The sequence below is a fragment of the Pangasianodon hypophthalmus genome, chromosome 4 (assembly GCF_027358585.1).
Source record: "Pangasianodon hypophthalmus isolate fPanHyp1 chromosome 4, fPanHyp1.pri, whole genome shotgun sequence".
Lineage (NCBI taxonomy): Eukaryota > Metazoa > Chordata > Actinopteri > Siluriformes > Pangasiidae > Pangasianodon > Pangasianodon hypophthalmus.
In genome coordinates this window covers 20,430,756-20,446,200 of record NC_069713.1, presented here as the reverse complement: position 1 = coordinate 20,446,200, position 15,445 = coordinate 20,430,756, and the positions used below count along the sequence as shown (strand labels likewise).

Here is a 15,445-nt window from a genome sequence, read left to right as displayed (position 1 = left end):
GCCTCTCTTGTCTTTCTCTTTTTTTTTGTTTTTGTTTTTTGGAGCCTCCCTTTCTCTTTAAACCCCTTTCCCGTGGCTGGATAAAGCCTTGCTCAGCACTTCCTCTCAGCACTTATTCTGCAGTCAGGTACAGAGGCATCATGCTTAGACTTCCTCTGCAGTCAGTGGGGTTGCAGGGCCTCTTTCTGCAGATTTTCCCACTTATGCAGCCTAATAAAAGAGAAGCCACTTGCCTGTTTCGATTCCCAATGATGCCCAATATTGTAGTTGGATTAGTTTTGACCAAGGATTTTTAAGACAGAGGATATGTCAAATCAGTTTTTTATATAGCAAGGTTATATTGATAGAAGGGTTTTGTATAGAGAGCTTAGCTGTAGTCGACAATCCCACTATACATTCACTGTACAGCCTTTTCTAAAACACACCTAAACACACACCTCAAAGCTGAGTAAGTGATGCATGAAGAGGAAGGAGGCAGAGCTGTCTATAACAGAGTGGACTCTCCATTCACTTGAGTTTAACCCAATCAAGATGCTCTGGAAGGAGTTGAATAAAACCAAGAGAGAGACACATGTCCAAACAGCTCCACGAACCACATGAAAGTCCTTCAAGAGGCACACAAGCATCTGTGAGGAATATCTGAAGTAACTCTTCATTTGAAGAATGTGTGTGCACCAGTTACATCTGCTAAGTGAGGGCTTTTTTTCTGAGCATGTACAATAGTGTGATTGATTTTGTCATTGTTACAAATATATTCATGTTACATATGATTTCCTCAACCGTGGTTAATTGTTAATAGGTTATCGCAAACAGACAAGAAAAATGCTAATTTATTACTAATATTTTGAAAAACGGAGTGTCCCCATACTTTTGACGGGTAATGTATGTAAATGTAATTTGTTGCTCACTTTTGGATGGGGCTGCATTGGCAGAGACTCATGTATGGTGCTCCATGGTTCAAGGCAAATTGAATTGGACCCAGCCTTGAGCATTGCCATCCTGCAGGAAATGGGGTCAGCTATCCATTAAGATGCCATTAGATAATCTAATTTAGGACCTGATCCCCAAGCGAAGCATACTGTATGCCTACCACTACAGCCAGGAGGATTTTGGTGGGACAGAAAGCTGTGGATGGGCAAGCTATGAGCGTGGAGGGTGATTCAACAGTGTAGAATCTGATCAAGTCAACCACGCGTGAGGAAAAGTTGTTTGTTCCCCTCTCCCCCCTCCTCGGGTTCCTGTGGATGCGGAGCTGTCATGTATTAAGCCATCTGGTATCCAGGGGAAACCAGACATTAGGTAATGCCAGGCTGAAGTTGAAATTGTTAAATAAGGGGGTGGTACCCCATGAGCCGCAGCGATCAATCGGCTAAGCATTCTGCAAAAGCTGAGGCTGGGGTTGGAGCAAGGAGTATGGGAGGACAGAAGGGTTGAGGACCATGTGCACTGAGCTTACAAAGTAATCCCCTGCTGCTCAGGTCTCCTGTGTTCCTGTGGAGTGAGTAGTATGTTACAAAGGGAGAGAAAGACATAGAAAGAAAGGGATAAAAAGCTATCTTAACAAAAAAAAAAAAACAAAGCCAAATCACTGCCAAGTGTTTCCCTCCTCTGTGCTCTCTTTGTTCAGCAAGGTAGGAAAAACTTAATCTCTCATTTCCTGTCAGATGATTTCTAGCAGGCCAGAAAGAGCAGAGTGAAAGGGGCGTGCAGAAGGAGGGGAAAGAAGCTATGGAGGAAAATGAAAAAAATTATTGAGATAGTTTTTTTCACGAAGACTTTTGTAGCACTGCATTTCCTTCCTTTTTCTTTTTCTTCTTTCATATCCCATGCTTTGTAAATTCTGACCATGTCTCTGGCTATTGAATCATGAACTTTGCCTCTATTGTTTTAAGTGATGTCTAGGCCTCTAGCTGCAGGGGATTTGTATAAAATGCAGACTAAGTCATTAGCCACATTCATGGCCACAGTCAGCCGTATCACTGCAGGCAGCCATGGGAAGAATAAAGTCAGTGTTCTAGGTCCGCCAAGACCCTGTTGTCTTCCCCAGGCATCAGCCTGAGCCCTCGTGTCCCCTTTGGAAAACAAACAAACTGCCAAAGAAAACCCCCTAAAACTCCCTCACTGCCCCCCTTCTCGCAACCAAAGCTGATCCACTGAAGCTATGCACCTGCAGCCGGAGATCCCAGGGAAAAGTCGCTCACTTTCTTCTCTTTACTGTTGCCTTCCGTCAAACACCCCAGTACGCCCTCGTCCACCCCCGGCCTGCCCTGTCCTCCCTTTCTTATTTGCTGGGGGAAAAAAGTAAAAGGGAGAAAATAACAAAGCGGTGGCTGTGTGTGCCGGGTGGTGTTGAAAGAGCAGGAGCACGCTCTGTAATCTGCAAACAGAAAGCAGCGATTGTGTGAGACAGGTATTTAAGAAGGAGACGGGAAAGGAGGAGGGTGGACTGGTTTCTGGCCTGCCTAATTATTCGACACATGTACATACCATTCAGACCCCCGCTGTCCTCCCTCCAGGGAACAACATGCTGTTTGTGCATCGCGGCGTCTCTCGCATTCAAGGCCTGCGCCATGGCTCGCAATTAACAGTCTTGTGTTGTTGTGTGGCTAGCATGTGCTGAATGCGGATGGGAAAGTGCGGTACACAATCAGCCTCTGACTTAACCCTATTGATCAGAGGGAGGGTGTCAGCTCTCTGTGGGACTCCTCTTTTGCAATATCCACTTACTGAGGCGCCTTTGTTCCTCTGAGTTTCCTGTGCTGTCAGTGCTAAAGGAGGGATGAAGCCCTTCAGACTGTGGGAAATAATTGAGACCTGTACCACTAACAGACATTGATATGTGTCACTGACTCGATTTAAAATCGTTTCATATTGTCCTTTGTTAAACCAGGTGATTGCATGCTCAGTGTGATTTTTTTTTTTTTCGCTTAGCAGTCATTCAAATTTACGAAATATTTAATTATATACTGAACATAAAGGCTGCTAATTATGTGATATGCAGCATATAACTAGCTTTACTTGATTTAACAAAAAAATAGTTTTTTAAACAAATGTCAGCTTGGCTGATTGCAAGGTTTCAAGGTCTTTCAGGCAAAATGCAAAATCTAAGAAAATATTCTTGGCTCTGAGTTTTACTGTTAAGGAATTTACTTAAATTATTCTTGGAATTATTATTATTATTATTGTTGTTGTTGTTGGTGGTGGTGTTGTTTTGTAGTAGTAGTTGCAATAATAATAATAATAATAATAATAATAATAATAATTCCATTTTTCAGGCAAGTAGATTCTGATATGTCTGCTTTATGTTTGTGTAGATATTCCACCATGTTGATGTCCATGTCCTTACACTCCCTCTCTCTCTCCCTCTCTCTCTCTCTCTCTCTCTCCTGTGTGTCCACAGTCCTGGTACCTGGGCGAGCTTAATTCCATTCCAAGTGTCGAACGGGACTCAGATTCTGCCAACAAATGTCCAGAATTACAGCATAAACATCATTGGTGAGCCCCTTCTTCAGGCGGAGACAAGCAACTGAGGGGTGTAAGCGGGGGGGCCAAGCCTTGACTCTGGAGTGACAGGTCCGTGGACAAACCAGCAAGCAGCACTTACACAATCTCCACTGACTTTTGTCCCTCCCACTGAAGGACTTTGCCCTAGAACAGGAGAGTGGGTTTGGGTCAAAGCTGGCACGAGCCTCTCCATGCCAGTCAGTCATTGTGTGAGAAGGCCCCTCAACTGACATACTGTGATATTTACCATACAAAAAAATTTAGATGCCTTAATGTTTTGCATGACACGCTAGTCTCTTGTAGTGTTTTTTTTTTCCTCATTCTTATGTCACAATTTCTAGGCTTGGTTTTTGAGCAGGTGTAGAAGGAGAGGCACACAAGGGCTGGCTGGCTGGACTTAAAATTTTTTTTTTTTTTGGAATGCAGGCTCCAATTCTGACCTATTAAAGAAGGCTCAACCCACATCATTACATGTCCATAGGAACAAAATTCAGCAATTCAGACTTTTTTGTTTGTTTGCCTTCTAAATTTCATTTTTTCCATGATGAAAAGGCACCTTTTGGTATCTGTAATCTTGTCAATCTTGGATTTGTATTTCCTTTAGAGCTAAAGGTTAATATCTACTCTTAAGAGTTAAGAACTCTGAATTTTTATAGTGAAAAAAAAGACCTGTATTACTAGGTTAGAAAACAACCCCAGTGAATTTTCTTGATGTATCCTTTACAAAGGATTTTCAAAAAATGGAAAAAAGAAAATATCTCATATGAGGCAAGTGCAATTCAAATGATTTTTTTTACTGAAGGGAAGCTATCATAGTCTGTCTGCCCTAGGACTCTAAAGGAAGGGGGAGTAACTGTTTTAAGTTCACTTTTAAATGAGAAAAAAGTTAATTGCATCCTCAAATATGAACATGGTGGAAAGTTGAGAGTGGAGAAGTGTGATTGACAGTAAACGTTTACCTGAGCAGAACTGAACACGAACAAAACAGCACTTATCTTGAGCCGTACCCAAGCACTCGGGTAGTTTTTTTTTTAATTTATTATGTAAAATGACAAACAGAAACTTAAAAAGGTGAAAAGACACAAACACACAGCGTGTATAAAATGGCTTATGTTTTTATGTAATCCCTACCTATCTAGTGTGCATTTTCATTTGGGCCATTAGCTTATAAAGCTACTGTTTACATTGTGATATTACAAGAAACACGAGGAACGCAGGCTGGTGAAGTAATTTAAGAGAAAATGTGTGTGCGCGCATGTGTGTGTGTGTATGTGTGCGTGTTTGTTATGTGTTAAATCTGCACTCAGTTAAACACTAACCTGCAGGGCGAGGCTAGGTCTCATGGTGCTTCGTTTATGCCCAGTTTGGTGAATCTCGAGAGCTGTAGTCCCATAAATCTCCAATTGTTCACGGCAGTCCCAATGCCATCGCCTCTCCAATCAGATATATTTATATAACTAATCTTTCCAATAATCTTAATTTGCACGAATATATATAGTCCACATTACGTGCCTTGCCTTTGAATATAGAAAACATCACTACACTTGTTTTTGCTGCATTTATTACCGTTTTAGAAAAAAATAACATTTTTATGATAAGAAATATTTTGTACTCTGGATGAAATTGTGTCATTGTTGATTTTTAGCTTCATTTACTACTTTATCTCACATTTACAGTGCATATCAAGGCTGTGTATAGTTGCTGTTCTAAAGTTTATAATCAAACAGCATTATTTTTCAGTATTTTGGTGTTTTTTTCATCTTCCAGTCATTATTGGGGAGGGAGGGGTCCAGAATTATAAGAATTATGCAATACCAAGTTTTGCCTATGTAGGTAGTGCTTTTAGCTATGTCGATTAGAAGCTAGTACAGAGATACAAATAGTGTAAACATTTATTTTGTTGATGTTGTCATTGTTAATGTTGTTGTTGATGTTGTTGTTATTTTCCTTTTTTTTTTTTTTTTTTTTTTTTATTGACCAAAGTGGGAACTGCTTTCTATGCAGTGTGTGACAAGGTCTTTTTTTTTTCCTTGAGTGTACTGAAAGATGGAGAGGCGCATGCAAGGATAGTTTTGTTTCTTTTTCTCTGTGAGGGGAGTAATTATTAATTATTTTTTTCTACACTTTGTAGCATGCATCGTTTGGTCTAATATGGCTGCAAAGTCACTGGTCTGCCTACTGTGACTAACCGACTTTTTTTTTTTTTTTTAACTTCACACTGGGGTGCTAGCACGGCTCCTGGAATTGGCTCATTTCCAGAGGAGAGAAAGCTTGACTTGAGACTGACAATCAACGTGGAAATTTAGAGAATTAGAGTTAGAACAAACACATTTCCATGTACAACATTACAGTATACACTGCTGAGCGGAATCAAATTCATCCCCAGCTCAGATTTTTCATATAATGAGGACTATGAATGTTATGCAACACTCTGCATATTGCCTGTTAACTCACTCTGTCCACACACAGCATCTTTTAAAACACATTTAACTGTCGGTACTGTATCTTGAAAGCTGTGAAGACGAATCTTCAGCATTGGGTCTGCATATTATCAGTAGCAATATGCAAGTACAAAAGTAGATGCCTTAAATTTTTATGAAAAAAAGTGACTTGCTATGAGATGCATCACAATCACCACGTATACTTGCGTGTTAAAACTTCTTACAATCAGAAAAGAAATCGTATCCTTTGTATTTTATTGTTTCTTATCTTGGAGTTATTTCCAGGTTTAGCCTTATGAGGATGTCAGTCAGGTTCGGGGACACAGTATGAACTCCTGATCTGTTTTATATTCTACTTGTGATAAACTATGAACTTCAGAGGAAGGGCCTTATGCAGTCTCCTTTTGGTCTGGAGGACCACTGCGACTTAAACGCTGAGCACTTATACAGCATATAGGCAATCATCCACCTCCAGTGCCCTTTCAAATGAACAATTTCATGAACTGTAAAACAGTAACTCAGGCATAATGCATCACAGAGCATTATATCAATATCAGTCATTGGATTTACTCTTTGTATTGTACAAAGACATTCAGCATATCTATCAACATTTCTGCTGTTTGTACTTGGTCCATTTAATGGCCGCTTTCTTCTACAGCAGACCTGAAATCATTATAGATCTTTGTGTAACCATGTCCTCCAAAAAAAAAAAAAAAAAAAAAAAACTTTGTCTAGATAGAAAAACTCAAGTCAAGCTCAATCTTTCCTCCTTCACAAATGTGCTTGTTCTTATTGTGCAAAAAACTAAAAAAGTTTTAAAAAATGAACAAAATGAAGCTACCCCATGTTATGTGCACTGCTGTCATGTTTTGTTTTTTTTGTTGTTGTTGTTTTTTCTTTATTGGTATTGGATTTGAGAAAGTCGAAGTGCTTTGCAGCCATTTGGCCGTTAGCCGTGCCACTGAAAGTGCATTTCCCCCAGACTGATGGCAGTGTCAGGGTCAGAGGATTGGTGTCATGCTTGTAGGCGTGTTAAAACAGTGAAGATGGCTGGAGGTATGGGTCACTGTGTTGGCCATACAGACGGGATTAGTCTCTGGTAGTCTTTAGGAGATAAAATGGCAGCTCTGTAAAAACATGTTTGTCAGTGCGAGTGTGTGGCAGAGTGTGTGGGACGCTGACAATACAAGAGACAAGCAAATGAGCATCTTTTTATTCAACTGCCTGCCTTCTGGACAAAAGTTTGTACACTGTAATTTTTTTTTACCCTTGCTTGGAAAGAGCAAACTTTTTAAAGATATAAATGAATTTGCTACCCCTTCTTTTTTAAATTGTAAAAATAAGCCACAACAAAATATCATTTTGAATCTGAAATGAACTTTTTAAGACTTACAAAGTTGAATTGTTGAATTGTAACTGTAAAGTAAAATGTTTTTTTTTTTTTTTTTTTTTTTTTTTCTTTGGTTGGTGTGAGACCTAGAGTTGTGATGTGGATATGTGTCATAAAAAATAGGAAAAGAATTGATGATTAAATTCATGTTGCGAAGGGTAACATTTTGTTCTCTCAGAATAATTTTAAAAGGCACCTGATTTCAGTTCGTCATCAGTGAGTCCTAGCACTAGTCATAGCATTAGTCTCGTAGTCCGTAGTGGTTAAATTTTGCTCTGCTAGCTGGGTGGTTTGTGTTGGTTCGAGTGTGTGCCAGAGTGTGTGTCTGGCTGACTCTGACTCCACACGGTAAGGAAAAATGAGGGTCTTTCTATTCAAATGCCTGCCTTGTAGACAAAAGTTTGTACACTGTATTTTTTTCTTTACCCTTATTTGTAAAAAGCTAAATTTATAAACTTAAGGAATTTGCTTAATATGAATTTTTATTGTAAAAAATTAAAATACAACAAACCTGTTTGGAATCTGGACTCGAGGTACAACTCTAGCTGCCCATACAAACCAGAATGAGTTTTATTTTGATTTGTTGTACTTTGTTGTGGAGGTAAATTCCTCTGTTGACGTGTAAATGTTTAAAAGTAAATGATGAAGGTCATTTGTTGTGCTTCATGTAGATTAACCTGGTGTGTTGTTTCTGTTAGCATGGACCTCGACTGTGTGACTTGATTATGCGATAACAGAAATGGGAAAAAGGAAATAACGATTTTGCTGATTCGGGCCAAATGGGGAAATCATCGTCCCTTTAAAAAGGCACCTGATTCAAGTCTGTTGTCAGTGATTACCAGGGTAATGTTATTAGTGACATATTATTCTGCTGTCTCCTGGAAAAGAAAATTAATTTACCCACAATACAGTGGATCATTTGGTTTCGGATGAGACCTTATAACTTTTCTAATGCTGACATCTAAGCATGTTCATTTCACAGTATTTACATGTTCACTGTGGGCTGTGATTGCCATGTTAAGTAACGTTGATCACCTTCATCGTGTAGTTAGGATAAGGTCAGTACTGGGAGAACCCTAACTCAAAAGAGCCTTTTGCGCAGCCACACAGATATCCGTTTATGTCGTTAGCACAGAGGAGAGTTTGGCAAACAGCTGAGCATTTGCACTTTCCGCAGTTCCCACTAGCCCTCTCATTGGCGCGTTGTTGTTTGGTGTATGGTTTGCGTGTATCATCAGATTTCAAGCCTGAATACTTCCATCTAATTTCACTGATTGTGATCGTGTCTCAGTGTCGCTCACCATAGCACACAGTGTTATGAGGCTTATGAGAGGAGTTCTGGTCAATTTCTACCTTTTTGTGTCTCAGTAGTGATTTTTTAGGTTTGTTTTTCATTCCTTTTCAAAGGGCTGATTATTGTTAATTTTTTTAATCAGTTTGTTGTCAAGAAGTTAGATTTTCATAGCATTACATGTATTACATTATATGAGACGATGGCCTGGTTAAAGTTAAGTATTACATGTAGAGTTAGTTATGAAAGCCATGCTCATGGACACTGAGAAGGCCACAAGTATTTTCCTTATGCAAGGAGGTGCTAGTGGCACTCACGCAATATCTTTATTTAGTTCACCTGAATATGGATTTACCACAGGGAAAGGCAGGAGAACCTTTCAGTCCATTTCTTCAGTTCTGTTTTCCAAGGGCATTTCCAATGGCATGAATGAACATCAGGTAGACATAAACAGGAACATATTAAAAACCAGCATATTTTGAGATGGTTACCAAAAAAAAAAAAAATACAAAAAAAATATATACAGTATATATATGTTAAGCAGTGCCTGTTCCAGCTTACAGTCTCAGTGGACTTCACATTGTACATAAAAACAACACTGATTGAAATTTCTTTGGGAAAAAATAGAAATGTAGAAAAAAAAACAGTCAAAACAGAATGTGTGGGTTGCTTCTTCCTGTATTTTTATCTTATTATGTTTTATTTTTTTCCCCCAGGTTTTATGTGATGTGTCCTTTTAAGTGTTTTTGTGCTCTGTTCATTTTTGAATATTTTAGTCCTATTGAATGGAGTGCCCTGGTCTCTCGATATTTCTTTGATGAGATTAAATAAATAGTTGGGCAGTGTGTTTCTTTAGATTGTCAATGCTACACTTAGAACTACAGTAGATGAAAAAAACGTCAGTTAAAAAAAAAAAAAGATGCTTGCCAGCTCCACAGCAGGGTTGATTTCTTTCAGGTCTTGTGGCACTTTTACACCCTTTTCAAAATGGCATTTTTTTGAGCCATGCATTTGTAACATGACATCAACAACACTAACAAATGTTTTAAGGTTGTATCAGCCTTTAGTGAATGTAGTAACACCACAGATGTATGCAAAAGGCAATGTAAATTCCTGAATGTACATCATAGAAGACTTTAAAGACTTGTTTTATTCACCGTTCGGGAAATGCAGGTATCCTTCAAGAGACTGTACAGTGAAGGTCTTGTTTTTTTTTCAGCTGTTTTTACTTTTCTTCATTTGGTTTGATTTTTTTTTTTTTTCAGTTTTCACAGCTAAATGGTAGGCATTGCCTTTGAGCTAGCTGCATTTGATGTAGGGGATAAAATTGCCACAAGATTAAAAATGAGTGTAAATAATGCTTGACTTTTTTGTGATTGTTACTGTTATATCCAGCCTATACTGCTAGCAGCTGTTTTTACTGCAGTCAATTACTGGAAGTGGATATATTTCCTATGCAAAACTGTTTAAACAATAAAACGAGCTATGCTACAAAACAGATTGTTTTGTCAATTTTTTTGTCTCTGATGCTTGATTTAAAAAAAAATGATCACAATTTCAATATAAAATAATCAATTGTGCTGCAAATAGAAGAAATTATACAGCTGGCATTCACTTGTGTAATTTTGCATACTGGCTGCCCCAAGCATAACCTACTTTGAGTAAGTAAAACATCAATCATGGCTGCAATGTGCCTGAAATGTTGGGAAAAGGTTACATGCAAAGCATTACAGATAGTTAATGAAGCAAAACAGAGCCACTGGGTATGCAGCTGAAATGGGAAAAGACCAAATTTCACATTGGGGCATGATTAAGATTTTTTTTTTCAGTTGTGAGGTCATTAATATACATCTTATTTAGCATTTTGTTGTTAAGAAAGAACTACAACACTAAGTTCGAATGGCTGTAAATACACACCTGTGTGTGTGGGAATGTTTTATATTTTGATGGGGACCAAATGTCTGCACAAGGACAGGAATATCTGACAGGTTTGACCTTGTGGGGACATTTGGCTGGTCCCCACGAGGAAGACTGCTTAAAAAAACTAACCTTTTGTTTATTGAGGATAAGTTTAGGGTTAGTTTTAAGTGAAGCATAGCATTCATTACCTGCATTAATAATTATATCAGTGGAAGGTCCTAAGAAGAATAGGAAGACATACATGTGTGTGTGTGTGTGTGTGTGTGTGTGTGTATGTGTGAGATAAGCAGCACTGCAGGCTATAGTTGGTGCCACAGGACATGTCTTTATAATCCAACATGCTCAGGGCTGAGAATAACATTTGGGGCTCAATGAGTGCCATGTTAGATAAACATGAAAGCCGAAGTCCTCCTGAACCCTTACAATTAGGCTGAAACCAACACCTGGCTGCGATCACTTTCCTTGGCTATAAAACCAAACAATATGGTGCTACGCTGATATAAAATTATCTCAAATACATAATGGTTATCATTATGCCATTTATAAAAAAACAATTGGCTAGGTAAATAAACATCTGTCTTCAATAAGAAGGGTTTTGGCTCTTAATGCATCCTACATATTTCCCAAGGATGTTTTATTTTCTATCAAGGCCCACTTTTGGTGATTTGATGAAGTTAAGTGCTGTTTGGGCCGATTATGTTCTGCAGGGCAGAAGGAGAAGCTGAGATATGTGTGTCTGTGTGTGTGTGTGTGTTTGCTTTTGTTTTAAATAGGGAATGCTGGAAGCTGGGTCTGCTTGTGAAACATGAGTCGCTACACAGAGCTAAGTGCAGAACTGCCTGTCCTTGGAGAAATCAGGGAAAAGCAGACTAGCGGGAGTAAGACAAGGCCTGAACATACACACATAGCTGTTAGGAACCAATTCCCAGACTTACTACATCTTCCGACTTGAAAGAAGTGTCAGTCATCAAGTGACGGATTAATCTGTTCAATTCCAAACACAGAAAATGAAAGAAACCACTACAGGTTTGGTCATATTCAACTATATAGTATGATTTCCCACTCCTGATTTATTGGTTTATGTGATGTTACCATTTTGTGCTTATCCATAAAGAAGCTCTTTGTGTGGCCCCCAGTAGACGGGAGCGTGGGATGTCTGCGCATCACCGGGGTGTGTGTGCGCAGAAACAGGTGTTCAGCATTAAAGTGTTTGTGTATATACGCAGGGGGGGTGACTTCAACACAAAGAGAAAACACCACGTCCTTGTCTTGCGAAGTGGCGTGCGGTGAGTTGTAGTGGTGGGGGGTGAGGGAGGGGGTTACTGAGTGAATGGTCTTCTCCACCCTGATGAAACTCTCAGGATTAGCTCCCTCACTTTCCCACAGACCCCCCCTCTCTCTACCCCTTCAAAAACACACACACAGCCAATTTGCATACTCCACAGACAAGGACGGATGCAACAAACAAACTTGATATTGAGTGCTGCCTGGCTATTCAAAGGGACTCGCAGACACACACCCCTACGAGGTTCCGTTCTCATACACCCCTGCCTCTTGTACACAATCTAGGATGCCTCCAGCCCTGGGACAGTGTGTGTGTGTGTGTGTGTGCATCCTCAGACAACAGAAGAGGAGATATATGAATGCCAGGCGACATGGACACCAATGAACTTGTGCATCCCTGCGATGATCACAGAGCTTATAGAGGCTACACGCACATGTATGCAATCCACTTTTCTTTTTCTTTTTTTTTTGCAAGAATTCAGGAAATTAAAACCAAGATGTCTCCCTACATCTTTTTTGGTTGAGCTATACATTTTAATCCCCCACTCACAGCAGTAACAGTCACCCTAAAACATCTTTGTATAGTTCTAGCTGTTCCACTTTGACTGCCAAATTCCCTTCAGAGTTTTGATTTATGTTTCATACATTCCATAGCTCCAGTAAGCAAAATTAAACTGTAACAAAAAAAGCCAGGAAAGATAATCTCAACACCAGAAACAAGTTTTCTCTGCAACCACACTAGTCTCTCTATATATACACTGGGATAAGTATGTGTTTAGGGATTTCATGCGTCCCATTGTAGCAAGAAAAAAGAAATAAATAATCATGTCTTGAACTGTTAGCATGGTAATTGTTAAGCATTAAGAGTCTGAAGGAAAGAGAGGGGAAAAAGTGAATTAAGTGAATTTTAAGAATGGTATCAGATTGCTTTTTAGCCCAGGAGAAAATTTCAGCTATGCATGGACTGTCTACCTTGTCGTAAACTGTCAGATAACAACCACAAAAAATGCAGTAGACTGTAATCTGGCTGTCAAGAAAGTTCTCACTGGGCCACGAACCCCCTTTTTTTGTCGCACTGACATGCTGTTTTTATCCCATGAAAAATTGCACCAGGATTGAACGTGTTAGCCGAGCTTTCTGCGCTTTTCCGCAAAAATGCAGCAAGATTGCTTGCAGGTGGATTAAACAGAGGAAAACCTCCTTAATGTGCTGACTCGTAAACATTGAGGACTCAGTAGTGAACCTTGCAGAGCTCTGATTTGTTCTTACGTGGTACCTATGCGAAAGCTCTTGGATCATTTCAAATGTTCATTTCAGATGTTTCCATCTCTGGAAGGACTGTAGATCTGACGTTGGACTGCAATCAAAGGCTATATTGGTTTGTAACTCACACTCACACTCTAAATGGATCATGATTGAGTTCAGCACTGTGGTGATGGTGATGGGGAGAACAGGCACCGGGGATGTGCAGGGAAATGACTGTGGATCATGTTCCTGGGGTGGGAGTCAGAATGAGGACTTAAATAAAGAGTAAAGGGGAGCTTTTCAGGCTTCATCTTTCAGCACAGCAGGATTAAGACTCTCACAGCTAGAGAAAAAACTGAGATGAAAAGCATCACTGGTATTGCTGTATCTGTGTTCACTCTTTGTGCATATTGCAAACTCGTTTTTTCTTTCCGCACCAAGTATTGAGATGCTTTTACTATACTGCAGTTGTAAAAAATAGAAAATATATCACAAATACAAATGGTGATGTGGTGGCACAGCGGGTAGCATTGCTGCCTTACAGCTCCAGGGTCTCTGGTTTGATCCTGATCACTTGTCTTCTCCCTGCATCTAAATGGGTTTCTTTCTGGTTCTCAAGTTTCCTCCCACTTCCCAAAAACATGCGTGTGTGAACTGGCTAAGTTAAATTCCCTGCTAGGTGTGAATCAGCATGTGAACATGTGTGCACCTCATCCAGGGTGTATTCTCACGTCATGCCCGGTGTTCTTGGATTTACCTTGACCGTGACCAGGATAAAGAGCATACTGCAGATGCTCAAGAATGACGTAAGTACCCATGTTTCCATGTGAAATGCATGCTCACAAAACTTAGCCTGCTGCAGGTGGTGAGCATAGTAAATGAACTGACATCATAGAAACAATAAAAACAAATTAGGCCCTGTCATAGAAGAAGTGGAGACGTTTTTACCCAGTCAATGGTCTGTTCACTGGATTAGTAATGCTGATCACTGTCTAGACTCTAAACAATTTGTAAGCAACCTAACAACCACCAAACTGAGCCCATTGCAACTGCTGATAGAGAGGGAGCCATAATGATGCATAAAAATGTTGAGACTGAAGTAAGTTACAAAGTGCAAAAGACATAATGAGTGAGGGTGTATATTATGGGGGAGGGTGTATTGTTTGAATTTCTCTTCCACTGATGCGCAGAGATTAGCACAGTGTCTTTGCACCACATTTGAGGAAAATGTCTGAAGAAGAGCATTCTCAGGGTAAAGCGAGACAGTCTTTACGAATTCTGCTCCCTCTCCAGACATTTGTTCGCTTGTCTTGAATACAGCAGTTTGATTATATGCTTTATTAAGTGCCAGAGTGTTTGGGCTAAGTCAAAGCAGATGTCACCACAAAGACTGTTATTATAGTGTTTAAGAGCAGTGTGTGTCTAGCGGGTCTGTTCTGCTCTTGGAACTCTTAATGTTCTCTTCAGCCTATAGAGCACAATATTGGAAGAGATGAGACGTTGCAGTATAAAATATGAAGCACACAGGAACCACATGGTGAACTCTTTTGCTCTGACGCATACAGTTGTAACATTTTGACTTCACCTTCTCAACCTGTCCATATATTGGTGTTCTCTCCTCACTCTCTCTTCCTCTTTTCACCTTGTATTTTGCTCCACCATTTCTTTCCTAGCTCATCTTTTTCTCTTTTTTTTCTTGCTGTGCTTGCACGATCCGTCTCTCCTTGGTTCAACCCTATTTTTTTTTTGCCAAGTTTTTTTGCCTACCCCAAGCACTGAACGCCAAAAACCATGCTTACCCCAAACACCAAAGAACCATATCTTAATACATTGGATAAGCTGGGTAAATTTGTAACAGGAAGACAGTCATAAGCTGGTAAATATTTACGTTTACATTTACATTATCTTTGGCAGATGTTCATATCCAGAGTGACTTACAGAAGTGTTTTGTAGTCTCCATCAAAAAACATCCTCAGCTAATAAAAACATCCTCAGCTATCCTCAGCTTCAAGCTAAAACCCCATTACACAGCAAGAAAAATCTTTAAATAGCTACAGACATGTATGGTCATGTCCCCTGTGCACATTATTCTCTTTTTGAATGTGGAAAATGTCTACTCTATGCTACATGCTCATCTTCATTCTGAAAATATCAATAATTTTTTTGACCATTTTTTTTCATAGCTCCTGTGCCTACTTGCCCTTGAAATTAAAGAGGTATTGCTGTGATCACTGATCTGTCTACTAAAAAAGTATGTGTTTTGTAGCAGGGTGCTATTTTCATGTGAAATCCAGACCACTATGCAAACGGGTCAAGAGTGAATACGATCGGTTAATAGACCTCGACAAATAGGCCTTCATTCAACCATTC

General features: G+C 39.6%; 1 protein-coding gene across 7 annotated transcripts in view; it reads left to right on the top strand.

The window, feature by feature from the left end:
• Positions 1-10,122, top strand: part of LOC113540206 (nuclear factor 1 B-type) — a 92,361-nt gene extending 82,239 nt beyond the window's left edge. For all 7 annotated transcript variants that reach the window (XM_034303547.2, XM_026936518.3, XM_026936522.3 and 4 more), the window contains one exon: positions 3,401-10,122. In XM_034303547.2, the coding sequence (XP_034159438.1) occupies positions 3,401-3,499 (99 nt within the window). In that variant the 3' untranslated portion in view covers positions 3,500-10,122. The remainder of the gene's footprint in view (positions 1-3,400) is intronic.
• The last annotated feature ends 5,323 nt before the right edge of the window (positions 10,123-15,445 follow it).